Source organism: Callorhinus ursinus, unplaced genomic scaffold (assembly GCF_003265705.2).
Source record: "Callorhinus ursinus isolate GAN/ISIS: 27379988/994484 unplaced genomic scaffold, GSC_fseal_2.0 scaffold29, whole genome shotgun sequence".
NCBI classification, from domain to species: domain Eukaryota; kingdom Metazoa; phylum Chordata; class Mammalia; order Carnivora; family Otariidae; genus Callorhinus; species Callorhinus ursinus.
The window spans coordinates 1,240,810-1,261,657 of NW_027397091.1; the positions used below are offsets into that span (position 1 = coordinate 1,240,810).

Consider the following 20,848-nt stretch of genomic DNA (forward strand, 5'->3'; position numbering starts at 1 on the left):
AAAAATAACAGCAATGTATTAGTGAGGTTTATAACACGTAAAGGTGAAATGCATTAACAGCAAAGATCAACACCAACTCCAAAGTCAGGAGTCACTGCAGCACAGGAGAGCTAAGGACTGGCAGTGCAAGCCCAAGGCAGACTCAAGTGTAAGCTCAAGATTGCTCTTCTGACCCTCCCAGCTGACTAACTTTGGGGACTGTCCTATGCCCTGCTTCTTGATTTAGATACCTCAGTTTACTCATGGAGTGAGTCTTACACTGAATCTAGTAACTTCACCATGGTTTACCTGGAAAGAAAGCTTACCTAGGGGTTCAACTGACGAAAGGAGTGCTACTCACATGTGGAGAATTATTTCTAGGCCTATTAACTAGTGCCCAGTAGAATTCCTTGCTGACAGAGGTATCACCACACTCTAAAATGAGTATCTTTCTTGTATAGAAGCTGGCACAGAAAAACAAAAAACAACTTCTTTATAGAGGTTCATAGGTTGGCATGGGGGCTAAAAACTTCTTTACAGCACACAACAAAGCTTAAGAAAATAATAACCAAAACATATTAAGATTGGTAGTTTTGTATTCTGAAATAATTAACAAAACTAAACAGAAACAATAAATAAGTTAATCAATTTTTTTTTCTCTTTGACCCTTTCTTTACATACCTCACCCGCCTGAGATTCAGAAAGTTCCAGCAGGAAAGGAATTTCTGTATCAAAATTAGCAAAGAAGCTAGTCCACTGATGTTCAAAAGCCACCAAATCCTAGAAGAAAATGAAAAGGATAATGCATTTGGTCATACTGAGAGGTACTGCAGAAAACCAGAATCATGAAACTGCATCAGATATCAAAATACCAGACCATTTAAATATATTTTAAAAGTTAATAGCGGGGTGCCTGGGTGGCTCAGTCGTTAAGCGTCTGCCTTCGGCTCAGGTCATGGTCCCCGGGGTCCTGGGATCGAGCCCCGCATCGGGCTCCCTGCTCTGCGGGAAGCCTGTTTCTCCCTCTCCCACTCCCCCTGCTTATGTTCCTGCTCTCGCTATCTCTCTGTCAAATGAATAAAAAAAAAAAAAGATTTTATTTATTTGACAGAGAGACAGCTAGAGAGGGAGAGCATAGATCCAGCCAGTCAGTTTTTTATTTATTTATTCTCTCCCAGTCAATACACAAGTACCCAGACCTATGGGCTCTGTGTTACCCATGTACTGACTCTACTTCTGGCCCTAGGCATAAAGCACAATGGACTTCTCTTGGGAATACTTAGTGTAAACAACATTCTTACTAATGGCTCTGCTGCTTGCTGCCCAGGTGACCGATATTTTACTTTATTTACAGATAGTTACAGATGTGTATGTGTATACATATCTAAAATTATTTTCAGTCATCATGTAGGTGAAAGTGCTGATATTGTTTTCTATATATGTTTTATATATAATGTGAGATAAAAAAATCAGGCATGTATGTATGCACACACACACACACACACACACACACACGGAGATAGACAGACACACAGAGAATTTCCTAGTTCTACCCACTGAAAAGATCTAGAAACAATGACCAAACCAACACCAGTGAGCATTCCTAGCACCTAGACTGTTGTGTTGAAATATCATTCCCCACTCAAAGAAACCAGAACTTATTAGAGAAATGACTGATTCCAGATCTGGGACAGGAAATGTATAAGATAATCCAGGAATATCTTGTCACAGTATATGGCAAGGAAGTTATCAAGGACTATCAGGATTGTGTTAAAACAATCTGTGACCAACTTGAAGTATGCCACCGCCCAAAGACGGAACAATGTGAACATTAGTAAAGATGATAGCTCCAATGGACAGAAACATCAAATATGTTTAAATCTATGAGTTCAGAATGAGACAAATTAAAAAGAAGTGGTTACTTTTGGAGAATGGCTGGGAACCAACTTTACTTTTAAAATTGATATATAAAAGCAAGAGTTCAATTATCTTGCTTTTCCCACATGGACTCTACCACTGCATAACCAAATAGCAAGTTGAATATTTCTCTTCAGAGAATATAAATGAAGAAGGAATTACAAAATTGGAATACTACCATTTTACAATGGTGATTAAAGAATCTAATTAATGAATTAAAGATCTAAGGGTTGCATATCAATGTTCACAAAATAAAAAGTATCAATGAGATATATGTACACCCTCTCAGAAGTAGTTTTCCCTCCCAAAATCAACCAGAACACTGACCAAAACTCTAGATTCAACTACCAATAGTAAGGAAATACAGAACACACGAGAAAATGTTAAACTACATGATAGGAATGCGATCAACAAATCCCAATGAGGACAATATAAGACAAATGATCTGGTTTCCCTAATAAATAGATAGTGAGGGGTGGGGACAAAGAGATGGAGGGGGAACCTATAGATTAAGAGAAACCTACATACATGCACACATGTGTGCACACACAGGCAAAGTTAAACTAGGTTTTTCTGGAAGTAAATTTTGATGAAAAAGTTGCAAAGAAAAGGGGGTCACTGCCATAGAATTCACGATAGTGTTATTCTTGGGGGAGTAGGAAAGAGGTGATGGGTTTGGCAAAAAGCACTCAGATTGCTTCTGGGGTGGCAAGACTCTGTTACTTTGCTTTATAATGACTCATTAAGCTATATATTAGTTATATGCTCTTTTCTGAGTCTGTGTTAATAAAAACTTTTTAAAAACAGATGCACAAGTAATACATTATTCACTACAGAAAACTCAGAAAATATAGAACAAAAATCAAGTTAACATTTTGGAAAATATTCTCATTCTATTTTTACAGATGTATCTTATACACAAAGACACACACAAATATGTGCATACTTGTAACTGGTAATCTACAATTATCTGGGTCAGACTGCCCTGCCATATCACCTCTGTGCCATGGCCCAGTAAACCAGACCTTCTGAGTTTGGGATCCTGACCTGCTGCTATCGGGTCCAATCAGTGCCCCTGATCCAGGATCCAAGATAGTCTATGTGTTTTGGGGAATACAGGAAAAAAGATGGGGCACTCCGTCCCAAAAAATTCCCTGAGGATGTGTCAGTACTAATTACAGAATAAGGTAGAATCAATCATTAAATACTGCTTTCAGTTCCACGCTATGAGTGAAATGAAAGATTCGATGAATTCTCATACCAAAAATAACTAGCATTATATATGAAATGTCCATATAAATACACACATATACACATACACAGTCTTAAAACATCCTAACATCCTTGCATTTCTCTATGCCCACTTTATAGATAAGGAGACTGAGGTACTGAAGAGTAAAGCGACCTGCTTGAGGATGGAATACTAAAGAGCAGATATATTTATATCTAGGTAAGAGATACCCAGAGCCTGTGTTTTTTCCACCAGGCACACTATTCTCCAACTTTTCCCTATTATAAATGGTGCGCTTGCAGAAACAGATACTGTGTATGTAGGTGGAACTGGTCAGTTGCATCTGATGATGAAGGGAAAGTTTATCTGCACAGACTCTTTGAGGCCAAATTCAGAAGACAAGCCCAGATAAATATCAAGGTCAGATAAGCAGTAAAGGTCTGAAAACCCCAAGAACCATGCCAGTCTGCCTTGGTTCTTGGCTGGTAGGGAAGGATACCGAACTTTAGACAGAATTCTTGGCCCGAGGCTGGTATCCAGCTCTCTGGTGGCTCAAAGCCCATATCCATGGCACCACAGGCAAGTTGAGTTGGCTTAAGGACTAGGCAAAGGGAAAGCAGGCATGTTTGAGCAGTTGCTCTCAATGTTCAAAAGGAGATGATTCTGGGGCTTTCTGTGTATTTCTGGGGCTTTCAGACAGGTTCCTTCCCTGTGGCTAGAATGTTCATATCCCCTCCTCTTCTGGAAAATCTCTGATCACCACACAAGACTCCTTTGGGAAGCAATCCTGAGCAATTCCAGGCAGAGTTATTTTCCTTACCTTCTATGTTCCACTGCAACTATAGCAGTTACTAAAGTATACTGCTATTACTGGTCTAAAAGCCCATTAAACAGTGTGAGTGGGGGCCAGGTCTACCTATTTCTGCGACTTTAGTATAAGCATAGTATCCAAGAAATACCAGGGATCAAGGACTACGGATTTGTTGAAGAAACCAACAAGCAGGGGTGCCTGGGTAGCTCAGTCGGTTGAGCATCTGATTCTTGATTTCGGCTCAGGTCATGATTTCAGGGTTGTGAGATCAAGCCCTGTGTCAGGCTCTGCGCTGAGCGTGGAGCCTGCTTAAGATTCTCTCCCTCTCCCTCTGCCCCTACCTCCCACTCATGCCCTCTCTCTCGCAAAAAACCCCAAAGGCACTATACTGACTGACAAGGGTAGAAAAAGGATCAATTTCAGTATTTAAAAGTATTTTTAAGAATTACATAATGCAATAAAAATGGGAAAATGAAAATAAAATAAAATAAATGACCAATAAGACTACCACTGGAGGGGTGCCTGGGTGGCTCAGTCGTTAAGTGTCTGCCTTCGGCTCAGGTCATGACCCCAGGGTCCTGGGATAGAGCCCCACGTCGGGCTCCCTGCTCAGTGGGAAGCCTGCTTCTCCCTCTCCCACTCCCACTCCCCCTTCTTGTGTTCCCTCTCTCGCTGTCAAATAAATAAATAAAAATCTTAAAAAAAAAAAAGACTATCACTGGAGTTTCTAAGACATAGAAACACAAATTGTTTTACAAAGATGGAAATAATAATACCTTTTACTTTGCCAAACATATTTTGAACTTCTCTATCAAATCCAATTCTAAAACATGATTTTAAATGACACTATAATGGGCCACCGAATAGATTTATTTAATCTAATTCCTACTGTTGGACATTCACTTTGTCTTCAATTTTTATTAACAGTTTTTATAAACAATTCTTCAGTGAACATCCTTCACTGGCATCTTTAATTATTTTGAGATAAATTATTAGACTGAAATTGCTGGACAGGGATGCCAAATGTTCCCTCCAGACAGGCATTTCACCTATTCCACTGAAGGACTCACTCTTACTCTTTGGCAACTGGCAACTCTACTCTCAGCCTTTAACAAATTTCTAGCATTTTAGTAGATGAAAAAGTAGCACCTCCTTGTAGTTTAATTAGTGTATCTGTGAGTATGGGCGCAGTTCATCTATAAGGAGTAGTTCATGGAAAAAATTACCAATAAAATAAAAAAATAATACTTCTGAGAGGAGTCTGCACTCTCCATGAGATCTGAGCAGGAAGCATGGAGCTGTAGGTTCTCTGGCCATCAAAGAGCCGCCAGCAGTGACTGGCCAGTGGGAATTAAAGCCTAGATGTCAATTCTGGCTTAAGACTACAAGTCTTGGCAAAGGGGAAAGAGATGTGAGCAGAAAAAGTATTTGGATGGTGGACAGAAAAGAGGGTTTTAGAGAAGTTTGGAGGCTACAAAACAGCTCAGAGAAGGGAGAAGAAAATAAGGCAGATTTTTAAAAAGTAATATGGGCATAAATCGCTCACTTTTCAGTAATTTTTCTAGAGATACAAATAAAGACTAGAATTGCATTTTAAATACATTTGGTTGCTGGATTCGAATTTTATTAAGAACATTTGTAGACTCACCGCAAGAGATCCCTGCATAAATTTGTGGTCATTTTTATACATGTTTATGGTAATTTTTATCCTATGTGGGGTTCAATGAGCTTCATGGATTTGTGGACTGATTTGTTTCATCAGCTTGGAAAGTTCTTGGACATTACCAACTCAGATTTCCTGCTGCATTTTCTCTCTACTTTCCTTCTGGGACTCCAACCATACTATGTTAGATCATTTGACATTGTTTGGCAGATACTTGATGCTCTGTTTTATTCCCCTTGGTCTTTTTTTCTTGGTCCTTCAGTTTAAAAACTTCCTTTGACCTATCTTCAAGTTCACAGAACTTCTCATTTCTATCTAACCTGCTGTTAAGACAATCTAATAAATTTTTCATTTTAGGTATAGTATTTTTCATTTCTAACATTTCCATTTGGTTCTTTTTATAGTTTTCAGGTCTCTGCTGAAATTCTTTAGCATTTTTATTAGTTATTTGAAGTTTTCCATTAGTTAATTCCAATATCTGGATCTAATCCTCTTGACTGTTTTTTTTTTTTTAAGACTTTATTTTTAAGTAATCTCTACACTCAACGTGGGGCTTGAACTCACAACCCTGAGATCAAGAGCTGCAAGCTCTACCAACTATGCTAGCAAGGTGCCTCCCTATTGACTGTTTCTTTTTTCTTTCTTTTTTTAAGATTTTATTTATTTATTTGACACAGAGAGACACAGCGAAAGAAGGAACACAAACAGGGGGAGTGGGAGAGGGAGAAGCAGTCTTCCTGCTGAGCAGGGAGCCCGATGCAGGGCTCGATCCCAGAGCCCTGGGATCATGACCTGAGCCGAAGGCAGACGCTCAACTGACTGAGCCACCCAGACATGCCTGACTGTTTCTTAATAACAAAATTTTCTTGCTTCATATCTTCTACTAATTTTTTTATCATATGCCAGACATTTTGTTATTAAAGTTTTTACTGAAAAACTGAAGTACATAATATTTACCTCTAGAAAAGTGTACCCTTTCTTTTATCAGGCCATTAAAGTAGGGATCTAAGTAATTCTTTTTTTTTTTTTAAGATTTATTTATTTATTTGACAGAGAGAGACACAGCGAGAGAGGGAACACAAGCAGGGGGAGTGGGAGAGGGAGAAGCAGGCTTCCCGCTGAGCAGAGAGCCTGATGCGGGGCTTGATCTCAGGACCCTGGGATCATGACCTGAGCCAAAGGCAGACGCTTAACAACTGAGCCACCCAGGCGCCCGGGATCTAAGTAATTCTGATCTGTAATTGATCTCGGTCTAGGTCTCACTGCATTTGTTAATCTTAATCACTAAATTAAAATATTTTGAGGGTAGGGACTGAACTTCAGTCGATTTTGCTCATGGGAAGTCAGAAAACCAGGAAGGGCCTGGTCTACAGCCCATGGTGATTACCACTACTGCTTCTTCAGCTATAAGATGTCATTGTTGGCTGAGGTGCAATTAAAAATGTCCTTCTGAGTGGTCCCTCTTAACTGACTCCAGAGATGCTTGCAATGTTCTTAAAAATACAGTGCTATGTTTAGCCTCCATGTGTGATGTATAGGTATAGCATCCTCACATTCAGGGTACTGCATGCAAGTGGGGTATGGGTCTCAGACACTTGTAGGAACTCCTAAACTACTTCTCTCTCTTCTTTCTTTGTGGTTAAATTTTCTTTATCATTTTTGCATTCTTATGCTATAAATTTTTGCATGTTCACTTTTTTCCATAATTAGATTAGCCATGGATTAATGATGATGATTAGGTTTTTGCAAAGTACAAAAAATTCAGGGTTTACTTTTCTTTTGTATACCTATTTAATTAGAAATGTTTAAACAGAATGGATGTTCAATTTTATCAAATGCCTTTTAGGCATCTATGGAGTCATCGCAAATGGTTCTAGGAGAAAAACTAGTACAGTGATTACGTTAATAGATTTCTTTATACTAAACTAAATATTGCACCCTTATTAAGCTCTACTTCATCAGAGAATATTCTAAAATGATACTGGATTCTACTTGCTAATATTTTACTTAAAATACAGGCACTAAAGGGGCGCCTGGGTGGCTCAGTAGGTTAAGCATCAGCCTTCAGCTCAGATCATGATCCCGGGGTCCTGGGATCAAGCCCCATATTGGGTTCCCTACTCAGTGAGGAGTCTGCTTCTCCCTCTCCCTCTGCCCCTCTTCCCCTCCACTAGTGCTCTGTTTCTCACTTCCACTCTCTCAAATAAATAAATAAATCTTAAAAAAAACAACAAAAAAACAGGCAGTAACATTGACAAGTGAGACTGGTCTGTAGTTTCCATTTTTGTTACTTTTGTTGGGTTTTAATATCATAACTAACTTAATTAAAAGGCTACACACTATTCTTTTTCCATGCATATCTAGCCATGGCCACTGAGAGACACTGCTGAGCTGCTTAATCACAGCATCTGTTCCTGTAGCCTCAGTTTTATCTGTTGCTCCTTACTGGAAATTGCTCCACCCAACTTTATGCTTTCTTCCAAGTTCAGATATTAATGCCTGACACTCTAATGCAGCAGTCAACAAGTTATGGCTTGTGAGCAGGCCACATATTTTTGTAAATAAAGTTTCCTTGGAACACACAGACACACCCATCCATTTAAGCATTGTCCACGGTTGCTCTCAGGCTACAATGGTACCACTGAGTAGTTCTAACATAGTTCTAACAGAGACGGAGGGCATACAAAGCCTATGTTTGCTGACCTCTGCTCTAATTCTTGATTCTTTTAAGCCAAACCCCATTTTTTTAATCATTTCTTCTCAGGGAAAAAGTGCAAAAAGACAGCGTCTGTATTGTTTTCCTGAAGTCCAGCCCAACAGAATGTTTTTAGGTGGAAACATCAACCCTGGTAGGCAGCCTTGGTCTCACCTCAGGTCGAGGTTTCCTCAGAGCGAAAGAGGCACTATCACTTTTCCAGGTCTCCTTCTACCCCCGAGGAGTTCAAGATAACAATCAGGGAAGAAACCATTCAAACAAAAATATATCTTGCATTTCTTCAAGTTAAATACCGTTAGTGGATAACTGAGCTGGCTGTAATATTTAAACGTTAAATACAATTTGGCTTCTTACTTCTGAAAGCAAACTCTCCAGAGACATAGGATCCATCTTGCTGTAGACATTCCATAGACTCAAACTCACATCCTGCAACTGCAACGTAAGGGTAAAAACATTGAAATAAATGAGTCAATATCACTGACAACCAAAAGTATCATAAATGACTATTTTGGTGAAAACTCAGTGATTAGAATAAATCAAAATTTTATCAATTATATTAGAACCAATACATATTAATAAATGCAGTCCCATTCAAGGAAGCTCTCTTTACAGAAACTTTGGTACATCTTTTGAATACCCTTCTGAGGGCTCTACTCAACGCCCTTTGAATTATGTGTTTTTTTCAGTCTAACTGGTGGGAACAGCTACTGTTCCCAGCCCTTAGCATGTATCAGGCACTGTTCTTGATTACTTTTCAGTTTGTTTTTTTTTTAACTCTGCCCTTGGCAGTTACCTGACACATGAATGCACTGATACTCTTTTGAATACTTGGGATGGGGGAAGGGTAGGGGAATCTTGGCAGATCTTTGGAGTTCTCTCTGGGCACTTTCCTTTTTAGCACTCTAGCTGCCCTGCTCTCACCAGACTCTCTACTGTATCTTCTCAACTTAGGAAATACACTGGGATTCACCTGGGTACCCCCTCCCTGTGCCATGGGCCTGGAAAAATTTTCTCAAAGTAGTAAACTAGTGCAATCATATGGCTGACCTTGTCTATTTCTCTCAGGGAATCAATATTTTTCATTATCTGATGTCTATTGTCTTGAAAACCATTGCTTCACATATTTTGTTTTTTGTTTTTTCTTTTGGTTTGGCTAGGTTGAATTGTTTTGGGAAGAAGAGAAATCTGGTTCCTATTGTCTTAAGTAGGTGACTTATTTTTTTCTTCCTGGAAGAAATGTGATATTCTTATAGATAGACTTAAGGCTTTTTCCTTCCCATTTATACTTGGTAAGTCATTTAATTTAAAAGTTTTTATTCTTTTTATCACTGAAAATGTTTATTCTTTTTAAAAAATTTCCTCCCTTCTGATATCTCTGCTCTATCTTTCTGTTAACTCTTCCTTGTTGGATATCAGACGTCTTGGATCAGTTCTCTATGTCTTTTAACTCTTCTCTCATATTTTCTATCTCCTTGATTTTTTAATTTTATATTTTTAGAGAATTTCCTAACTTTACCTCCCAAACCTTCTATTATCAACCACAATTTCCCAGAGCTCTTATTTTCTTTTTTTTAGTTATTTTTATTTTATTTTGAGCTCTTATTTTCTTTATGTTAATTTATCACCCCATAACACTTGTTCTATGGTCACCAAATCTTACTTGTCTGGGCATCCTAATGAGAGTTTTGTGCTTTAAGTTTTGCTCTATATCTTAATTACCTTTGGGTCTTATCCAATCCATCTTTTTTTTTTTTTTAATCTCGATCTTTTCAAGTTACAGGTATTTAATCAAATGTCTGGTGATCTTTGGTTGCTTGTTTTTACTTCCAAATGGAAAGGCTGATTGGAAGTTTTATGCTTTCAGCAGAGCTTGTCAACTACTAGAAAGGTTTTTTAGGGAGAGCAGACAGGCAAGAGGCAGTTATTCAGGTTCTCTACTCCCTTATGTTCTGAATTCCAAAAGACTGAGTTAATATATTTGGCTCCTTCCTCTGTATTCTGGAACAGCTTTTCAAACATAAACTGATTTGATTTTTTTGAAGGTGCTGAATCTGATTTCTAATTTTATTTTTATTTTTTAAACATTTTATTTATTTATTTAATTGACAGAGAGAGAGAGAGACAGCGTGAAAGGGAACACAAGCAGGGGGACTGGCAGAGGGAGAAGCAGGCTTCCAACTGCGCAGGGAACCCGATGCAGGGCTCGATCCCAGGACCCTGGGATCATGACCTGAGGTGAAGGCAGTCACTTAACCAACTGAGCCACCCAGGTGCCCCGATTTCTAATTTTAAATGCAAACTTTAATTTTACTAATAATTTTGAGACTTATATTTCCTTATTCATCTATCTCCCTTTTTAATTTTGTGTGCTCTACCTACCATTTCTTTTTTTACAAAATCCATTCTTAAAAGGAACAAAAGAGATATTTTTCTCATTTTTTATTCTATTTCCTGGAGAAAATCTTTTTAAAAAGAATGCTGATCTATCTCTGCATCTAATATGCTATGGTTTCTTTCTTATATTTTGTTGAATCTTTTCATAAGTCTTATTCCACCTTTCAATATAAAGATCTTATGTTTGTCCATAAAAAGGTAAATGAATGCTTGCTCTATGGTTACTCTCATTATTCAGAAGTTTGCTACTAGAATTCTCTCCTTGAGGAGGTAGTTGATGTAAATTTACATTACTAGGTGACAGTTCCAGCAGCTAGAGAGTTAAGGAGGAAGCTGGAGGCAGGGAAAGCCCTATCAGAGGAACTTCCCTACGCTGCTTCCCAGGAAGAGTTCTCTATACCCGTAATTCAGTTTGGCCCAGCCTAAATGCCAAGTAAAAGCTTATGTGGGTCTGGCTTCCTTTCTCATGCTGGCACCTAGTACATCTGGGTGTACAAAGCCTCCTCTGGGTTAATGACTTTCTTCTGGGTATAGACATACAATAAGACAGAATTTTTAAAAATTAAATTTTAAGTGTCTGTAGTTCTTCTCTTGGCCTTCAAAAGACTCAAGAGTCTTTCTGGCTCAGGTAGTTATCAGGCTTTTGGTGTGTGACTCAGAGTGCAGTACTGTTCCATACCCTAAAGGCTGGTAAGGAAGGGAACGGAGGTGGGGGGAGAATGAGAGGGAGACAAAAGGAAAGTATTTGAGAGAATGACAATTAGCAGCTACAAAGAAAGGCAGGATCTAGAGAAAGGGAACTTGAGAGAAGACTTATAATAGCCTCACTATATTATGTGTGCAGTTTCCTCCTATTGCCCACTCCACCCCATTAAACACTACCCTACAGGAAAGATCTACATTATCTTGTAAAGGTTTTTTGGAAGGGATTTTGTTGGGGCACCTGGCTAGCTCAGTCAGTAGAGCGTGAGGTTCTTGACCTCAGGGTCATAAGTTCAAGCCCTACGCTAGGTGTGGAGCCTACTTAAAGAAAGGAAGGGCATTTTGTTCCTTTTGGATGTGTCTGCACAGTGTAATGCACCTTAAGGCAGGAGTCAGAAGGCCTGCCTCATCTGGTTTGTATGAACCCTGGAGCCTCCTAGTGTACTACCTTTTTTTTTTTTTAAAGATTTTATTTATTTATTTGACAGAGAGAGAGAGTGGCAGACAGAGGGCAGAGGGAGAGTGAGAAGCAGGCTCCCCACTGAGCAGGAAGCCCAATGTGGGGCTTGATCCCAGGACCCTGGGATCATGACCTGAGCCGAAGGCAGACGCTTAACTGACTGAGCCACTCAGGCACCCCCCCCCTTTTTTTTTAAGTAGTCTCCACACCTAGCACAGAGCCTAGTGTGGAGCCCAATGTGGGGCTTGAACTCAAGACCCTGAGATTAAGACCTGAGCTGAGATCAAGAGCTGAGCTGAGATCAAAAGTCGAATGCTTAACTGACTGAGCCACCCAGGCGCCCTATGCCCCTATTCTTCTAAATTAGAGAGCAATGAGGCGCCTGGGTGGCTCAGTTGGTTGAATGCCTGATTCTTGGTTTTGGATCAGGTTGTGATCTCATGGGTGGTAAGATGGAAACCTGCGTCAGACTCCACACTCAGCAGGGAGTCTCCTCCCCCACCACTCGTGCTCGCTTACTCTCTCTCTCTTAAATAAATAAATAAATAAATAAATAAATTAGAGAGCATTACTTCCTAGCAGGGGCAGCTCCCACAGCCTCGCTGAAGTTCTGCTACTTATAGTCAATGTGAGAATACTATAGTTTTGGAGGAGGAAAAGTGGAGACCAAGTGGTGTGCTTCTCTTCAACACTACATCCCATGTTCCTTCCACATTACAGGGTTTACCAGGCAAGAATCCATTTACTTCCTAGGGACACTGCTACTTCTTGGAAGGAGGGATAGTAATTAGCCCTGGGCCATGCTTCCTACTCTATGCCTAATAGTATGTTCCCATTTTGAGCATGTCAATGCTCATTCCCTGTTTCTGTGCTGGGGGCAGGTCATCTCATTGGGAGATGCCTATGGTGATGCTGCTAAGCTACCAGGCCATCCTCCTTAATATGCACTCTGGGTGACCCCCTCTACCAGACTCATTCATTAATTCACTTAACAAATATTTATGAGTGATCTCCTAGATAGAAGGAATATTGAAATAAAAGATACTGTCTGTAACACAAAAGATAACCCTTTTATTTCTATAGTATACTGTACTTATACAAAATTCTGCACTGTCCTTTTCATTGCTCTTGAATAGTTCTCAAATTATATGAATTTCTTTTTATTTATTTGACAGAGAGACACAGCGAGAGAGGGAACACAGCAGGGGGAGAGGGAGAAGCAGGCTTCCCGCCGAGCAGGGAGCCCGATGTGGGACTCGATCCCAGGACCCTGAGATCATGACCTGAGCCAAAGACAGACGCTTAACGACTGAGCCACCCAGGCGTCCCGCAAATTATATGAATTTCTAAGATACAAACAACAACAATGAAACGACTGTTTTTGTTCTCAAGGAGCTTTCGATCCAGAGACCAAGGGTGGGTGGGTACATGAGTAGGGGTGTGTGAAAAATGTATAACATAGGACAAAGAAACCTATAAGAGGAATCAGCTTAGGGTGCTACAGGAGTAGACTGGAAGAACAATGGACTCAGAATGGGGAAAAGAGAGAAAGGAGGACAGAGAGAAACTCCTAGAAGAAAGGACACAGGAGTCTAGTTTAGGGACTAGCTTTGCACAGCATCTATTTTACATTTCAAGTTTTTTAACTTGCTCCATGCTCTTGAGAGATCACTGCTAGCTTTTCAGAGTGTTATAACGATGCACACTCACGCTGTGGGGGCCCTTCATAAAGCCAGCAAGTGGCAGACAAAAGCCAGGCATACTGCTTTTCACACATACCTCATATTTCATGGTAAAAAATCCATCCCCTCCAATGCCCTCAAGTGCAAAGGCCTGTACAATTGGCCATTTCTCTACTACAAACATATCAAATATCTGCAAGTGACCTAGAGGAATCAAATAAAACAACATGTATCAAATAACCATCCTGGATATAACAGTCTAAACCTGATCTAATGTGGTTAGACATGCATCATCTCTCTCAAATTCACCATGGCCACATTTAGCAAAATAAAAGTGAAACAGATAAAATGGTTAGATATTAAAACTAGAAATACAAAATGAAAGTCAAAGAAAATTCAAACCATAACAAGTTACATAAATTCAGATTTCTCTATAGTATACTTTCACATTCTGGTTTCCTAAGTGAGCAAGTAAGTTAGTAAATAAATAGTGGCCTATTACATCTGACTTGCATCACTTAGTGGATATAATTATTAACAGACCCAAACTTGGCCCTTCCCCCTTAAGAAACATAGCCAATCAACTTCCTCAAGGGAAAATTACCAAATCAAAAATTTTCCTTTCGTATAGCAATAGTTCTAATACGCAAAGTTTTTTAAAAATAAGATATAACCACGGCTAAACTTGTGGATTATTTTCCTTTATTTTTACACATCATTTTTGAGCCTCACTGTCAGCATATTTTTAGCAGCTGCCTGAATTACTATTTGTTACCAAGAGGCTCCACAGCTATACTCTTCACACAATTAAGTGGCACAGCTAGATGGCAACTGTGGTAAATCCCTTATCAGTTTTTCTATCTGACTAGATGGCCTGCTGTGTTGTTATAGAAATTTCAGTTATGAGTACCAGCTTTCACAGAAAAATTCCCAAATTTCATTCTGCTTGATTCTCTGCCTTTAGTGAAAATAAATCAATGGGTTTCCCAGCTGAATGCCTCCAATGGAAGGAGCATCAGAAATGCTGGGTTCACACATCATCCAAGCAAGGTTCTAATATGGCTTGCTGTCAGATACCCACCTTGGGAGCTGTAAGGAATGCCAATTCTACTACAGTCTCGAACCATGTCCACAAAGCTGGCAATTTTAAATTCTTCTGCAGCTTCCTCATCTTCATACTGAAGAGGAAAATTGAGAGGAAAACAGGCTCTAAGGAGACATCATGCAAAATCCCCTATTTTCTTGGTATTTTATCAGAGTTATCTCAAATGACATTTATAGAGGACTGCACCCAAGAGGGTGTTTCCAAAGCCAACTTCTTATGTTTCCTGGTCAGATACCTGAATGCAAGAGATAAAACCTGCCTCAAAAATTCCCCAAAAGCTCACATGGAAAGAAGGGTTCTTCCCATTTTGTTCAAGGGTCAACTATATATTAGTATTTTTTACGATTCTATTTTATTTTTTTTGTTGGATTATAAGTCTGTTGTGTTATTTTAGTGATCGCTTAGGATTTATAGTAAACACCTTTAACTTAAAAAAAAGAAAAGAAAGGTTTTTTACCCGTATTAGGTCACCATTTCCATGAAACCCTAAGTCTCAAATCCTAATTTGATTTCCAGCCAAACCCTTGAAAAGAACCCAAAAGGAAACAAATACCAAAAAATCCAAACATGGAAATGTTACAAAAGCTTATCAAACTCTCCTGAGGCAGTCCATTGCACTCATCCAAGAGAATGGGTGCAGGCTGGTAATAAGGAGGACAGGAAGCTAGGGTCACAAGCCTACGACTAGGTCCCAATTTGAAGAGTTCCTTTTGTCTGTCAGGTAAACAATTTATCTATAAGGTAGCCTCATAATGAATTATGAAAAGTTCCACTAAAACAAATAGCTTTCTTTGTGTAATACATCCTGCAGTTTGATTTTTTTAAGGGGCCTCCTGTTCCAGATGTATACTTCTCTGAAAGAGTATCCTTAGAACGTCTCTAAGTGCCTATTCTATCTTCTCTCCTTACCTCATTTTCAGTCATGCAGTGGAAATGCAGATTTCTCCAATGTGCCACATAAGGTAAGAGATAGCGATAGTTTATAGGATTACAGTACAGGTGGACACTATCTGATTTAATCAATATAATTACATCTGTAAGGAAAACAAAATTAAATCACAACATTGTCAAAGTCATTTCCTTTACACATTTTCTGCTCACATAATGAATAATACCATTAAAGTTATTTCAGAGACAATGTAACAAAACTCTAAACTGAAAGTTCTTTATAACTAGGCAATGTGCCTCAAAGGGACTGTGTACTCACATGTGGACAGCAAGGATTTTCTAGTTCCCATGCAATGCTCCCACCACTGTGGCCCTCTGGTTACTACAATGCTCGCACAGAATAAGTCAAAAGAACCGCTTTCGGGATGTTCTGCTTCTCAAAGTTCAACACTGTCAAATCTGTGGTACCAGACTTAGCTGTGTACTTTGCTACAGAGATGAATACCAAATGGAAACTCCATAGTCTAAAGCCACCTTAATTTCCTAAAGGAAATATCAAATATAGCCAGTGACGGTTCTTCTGCAGACACCAGTGTCTAAAGCTCTTGGCTGTTGACTCAAGGCAACCATGGGCCTGAGGACATCACTGTTCAGCTCTGGGAAGGGTTACTATGTAGGGGGTGAACTCTGTACACAGGAAAGGCTGGGAGGAAGGAAGCAGAGGCAAGTGGACAAGGTTTCTATAAATAGATCAGCAGCTCACAGACTTAAGGAAGAACCATGGATGCCAGTGGGTCAAATAAATAAAACAATCCCAAGGGTACAAATAAACCTAGGTAAGGTAACAAGAGCCATGAAATGGGGCAGGAATATTAAAGCAGTTTGAAGACTGAGAAAGAAAGCAGTCATACTTCCAAAAAAAGAGCAGAGCTCCACTGCATGGCTCCTCAGAAAGCAGAACCATCTCAGGCATCTCTCTAACAAGATGATGCTAGGGAAGTTGCTGGAGGAGGTGGCTGGAAGTGAGAGGAGCATGGCAGCAGGGAGCACCTAAAACAGCAGGTTTAGGGCAATGCCAACACAGTAACACAGTGTGACAGCCCATATTCTACAAAAACCTAAGCCCGATGAATACAGACTGCAGCTGACCACACCACTGGGTGGCCTCTTGAAATAAAGCTCCATGATGCTGACCTTTGGTTTTTCAAAAATCACTCTGTGCCCCATACCTGGTCAGACCCAGGTGTTCTAGGGAACACGGTATAGAGCAGCCTATTCACTGCTGACTCTCAGTTAAGCACTAGAATCACAAGGTGGCAAGGGATGGGACAGGGATCACCTCTCATCCTGTTGGTCTTCTTCATACAGGCCCTCTAAGAGCCTTGCCCTGAATCACTTGTAGATTGCCTGCTGAGGAATGAGAGTTTGAAGTCACATGGAGAGCCTGAGGGGGGCTTCCAGTTTATGTTCTACACTAATGTGTAAAACTCCACAAAGAATTAGGATCCAGTAAAAGAAATAATGCAACAACTACTAAGCCTAATTAAGCATTCTCAGAATCTCATAGGACTCTGATGTCATTGCTCTGAACAAAATTAACAGTAAAAGATGAAAGTGTAAGAAAATTGGATGAATATGTAAACTATTTTAAGTTTTTTTTTTAAAGATTTTATTTATTTATTCATGAAAGACAGTGGGGGGGGGGGCAGAGGGAGAAGCAGGCCCCCGAGGAGCAGGGAACCCGACGCGGGACTCGATCCCAGGACCCTGGGGCCATGACCTGAGCCGAAGGCAGACGCTCAACCATCTGAGCCACCCAGGCGCCCTTAAGTTTTTTTTTTTTTAAATAAATCCTTCGTGTTGGCCTCTTTTCCTCTCATATAGAGATCAAAATGTAGATGTATAAATCCAATGATCTCAGTTTGCCAACTACTTGGATTTAAAAAATGAATTTACTAATTCATTTTTAATTCATTAATGATTTATTAATTCAGTCAAAGAAAATGCTCATTTCATAAGCACCCATTGTGCCAGATGGCAGGATAAAGACAATGATAAGCAAAAAAACCCCCACACCTTTGAAGATTTAAACTATTTCCTTAATTTCAGTACTACAATATCCTTAGCAACTTTGGCTGCAGTGAAATCTGTGGCTGGTATGAGCATCTGTCTTTTTATAATTCTAAGTGACTGCCAAGATGAATTTTTTTTTTTTTTTTTAAAGTAGGCTCCACACCCAGCATGGAGCCCAATGCAGGGCTCAAACTCACAACCCTGAGATCAAGAACTGAGCTGAGATCAAGAGTCTAAGCCACCCAGGCACCCCAAGATGAATTCTTTCAAACCAGTAGATATTGTACAGCATAAAGGAGCATTTTTTATTTATTTAATTTTTTAAAAGATTTTATTTATTTATTTGACAGAGAGAGACACAGCGAGAGAGGGAACACAAGCAGGGGGAATGGGAGAGGGAGAAGCAGGCTTCCTGCTGAGCAGGGAGCCCGATGTGGGGCTCGATCCCAGGACCCCGGGATCATGACCTGAGCCGAAGGCAGACGCTTAAAGATTGAGCCACCCAGGCGCCCCAAGAAGCATTTTTTTAAAAAAAGATTTTATTTACTTGAGAGAGAGAGAGAGCACTAGCAGGGGAAGGGGCAGAGGGAAAGGGAGAAGCAGGCTCCCCGCTGAGCAGGGAGTCCAATGCAGGGCTTGATCCCAGAATGCTGGGATCATGACCTGAGCCAAAGGCAGACGCTTAACTGATCCAGGTGCCCCGCATAAAGAAGCATTTTTAAAAATCAAACTCTGAAACTAAATTTGAAATTGAAAGAAATTTAATGGAAGTCATAAATGCAGCCTGCTCCTTCTGCACTTCCTAATAAAAAGAAAATCTAGTCAATTTATAAGGATAAACACTGTTAAGGATTTTACTACAGAAAAATTTTCACATACAGTAGACCAGGGTTCCTTAACCTTAGAACTATTGATAGTTTAGACCAGATCATTCTTTGTTGTGGGGGGGCTGTCCATGTGCACTGTAGATGTTTAGTAGCCACTCTGCCCAGTTGTGACAATCAAAAAATGTCTTCAGATATTGCCAAATGTCCCTCGGGGAATAAAACTGCCCCTACTTTAAAACCACTGCATTACATCCACTGCAAGATGACTTCAATATCAATATTCAATATCAGATGTTAGCTTTCATGCACTCCCAGCTGCTTCACAAGAGCTGCCTGTCTCTTGTTCAGTTTGATTTGTCTATTCCTGTGTCTCTGGATTCATCTGGCAGACAAGTCATGATGCTAAGTATGTGATATCAGAGACAGCTCCTGGGCATCAGCCCACAACAGCATCAACACAGGGAGAGTGTCTCAGAGCTGAAGAAAGGGGAATGTAAGCAGAAAGCCTCCATTGTAATCATGGGCATCGTCATGAATTAAAGTCACACAGAAAACAATTCCCAAAGACAGAGCTGGACAAAGAGCCTTTGTTCCTAAGCTGAAGATCCACATTAAGTCTTCCTTGTAGGAGTAGCCTGCAGGCTCATCCTTTATCCACAACTGAATGTGCTTTCACAGGACAACAGCACATAGTCTGAACCTCCCAGCACATAAAGGCAGTGGGCAATTGAGAGGAAAACTAGTACCTTGCCAAGAAGATATAAAGCCAAATTGATATGCACTTTTCCCTCTAAAGCTGATTAACCCAGTAAACATATTCTGAAAACTACTTGTCACTAATCTTGTATCAACCAGCAGGTTACTAACAGGAGCATACTACTTAATACTATATATACTTACCATCTAGAACTTCTTCAGAAAACCCCGTTTTCTCAAAATCGCTTGTATTTTGATTGTACAAACCAAACAGAAGATAGTTTGCCAGCTCTCTGCAGCCTCCATTGTACCTGCTATCGATTCCTGCAAAGCAAAGGAGGCTCTGATCAGCTGTACTGTGGGACACAAATGAGTCCCAATAAATTGCCCGTGCTCAGCAAAACCCTGATGGTCAAGTTAAAGGCAGAAGCTCACACTAGTTTTGCGCCAGAAACCAAATTAAACAACTCTGTGATTGAAGCATCAAGTACTCTTACTTGGTTTTCAAGACCTATATAGTTGAGACAGTTAAACAGCATACATTATTGAAGCTATTGATTTCCAAAAAGCAATTTTTCAGTTTAGAAAGAAGCAAAGAATACGGTCCTGCCTGCCATGGCCTGCCATGGCTGGTTAAAGATTTTGGAATACTTTTCAGTTGGAATAGGAATAGGGGATAAAAAATATTCACTTCTCAAAGAGAGCTTTACCAAAACATGGGGGATCAAATAAATGCAGACTAAGGTAGTTTGAAAAGAACCCAAAGAAGTGAAAAAGAGGACAAGTGAATGGAACTACAGACACTCATCATTTCACAAATATTTATCAAATTCAAGGCCCATCACTGTGCTGGATGCTGGAGTGTGTGGTGAACATGCCTGCAAATGGCCCCCATGGAGCTTACAGTCTAGTGGGGTTGGGTCAGAGACAAAAAAGAAATTAAACAATATACCTTCACTACTGCCTCTCAATGGCATGGGCATATGTACTACCTGGTTCCTGAGTATCTCTGAACATGTCATGAGCAGGTGGTAGCTGTCTACATGAGGCTGAGGAAGGAGTTGGAGCAGAAAGAGCTCCAAGAATAGAAATATGGCTAGAGCCTGGAAAAGAGGACTGTCAATGGTCATTCAGACAAGTGAAAAAAAGTAATGGTCATTTAGAGCAGACGGGCCCAGGGACTGCCTATGGCAGACGACCTCTAATATAAAAGAACTCCCTTCTAAGCTGAGATCAAAGCGGCACAGCCCTGTTCTATCCCATTCAATGCTTCAGTGAAGGGAGGGGTGAAAAAGAATCAGGGGCGCCTGGGTGGGTCAGATGGTTAAGCGTCTGCTTTCGGCTCAGGTCATGATCCCAGGGTCCTGGGATCGAGTCCCACATCAGGCTCCCTGCTAGGCAGGGAGCCTGCTTCTCCTTTCTCTCTCTCTCTCTCTCTCTCTGACTCTCATGAATAAATAAAACATTAAAAAAAAATAAAAAATAAAAAATAAAATGAAAAAGAATCAAAAGCCAGAATGGACTGGCCTATCTAAGGCCCAAAGTTTAAAGGGCTACAGAGTGAAAAATAAACGGCAGACTGAGCAGACCTGGCCTCAGCATGGCAACTTCTAATGGTTCCAGCTGCATAAATTGCTGACATGAAAAAGACTAACCATGTAAAATTAAAGGCAAAAGAAACTCTATGTAGGCACTATGCTTTAG

The 20,848-nt window shown here is 40.1% G+C and overlaps 1 protein-coding gene across 4 annotated transcripts in view; it reads right to left on the reverse strand.

Annotated features, from left to right (window-relative positions):
* Nucleotides 1-20,848, reverse strand: part of DNAAF9 (dynein axonemal assembly factor 9) — a 129,922-nt gene that overhangs the window by 85,985 nt on the left and 23,089 nt on the right. For 3 of the 4 annotated variants that reach the window (XM_073878311.1, XM_025876579.2, XM_073878313.1), the window contains 6 exons: nucleotides 19,349-19,468; nucleotides 15,570-15,694; nucleotides 14,637-14,733; nucleotides 13,653-13,759; nucleotides 8,672-8,749; nucleotides 661-759 (listed from right to left, as the gene is read on the reverse strand). In XM_073878311.1, coding sequence (XP_073734412.1) covers nucleotides 661-759; nucleotides 8,672-8,749; nucleotides 13,653-13,759; nucleotides 14,637-14,733; nucleotides 15,570-15,694; nucleotides 19,349-19,468 — 626 coding nt within the window. The remainder of the gene's footprint in view (nucleotides 1-660; nucleotides 760-8,671; nucleotides 8,750-13,652; nucleotides 13,760-14,636; nucleotides 14,734-15,569; nucleotides 15,695-19,348; nucleotides 19,469-20,848) is intronic. The other variant, XM_073878312.1, reaches the window with a different exon arrangement.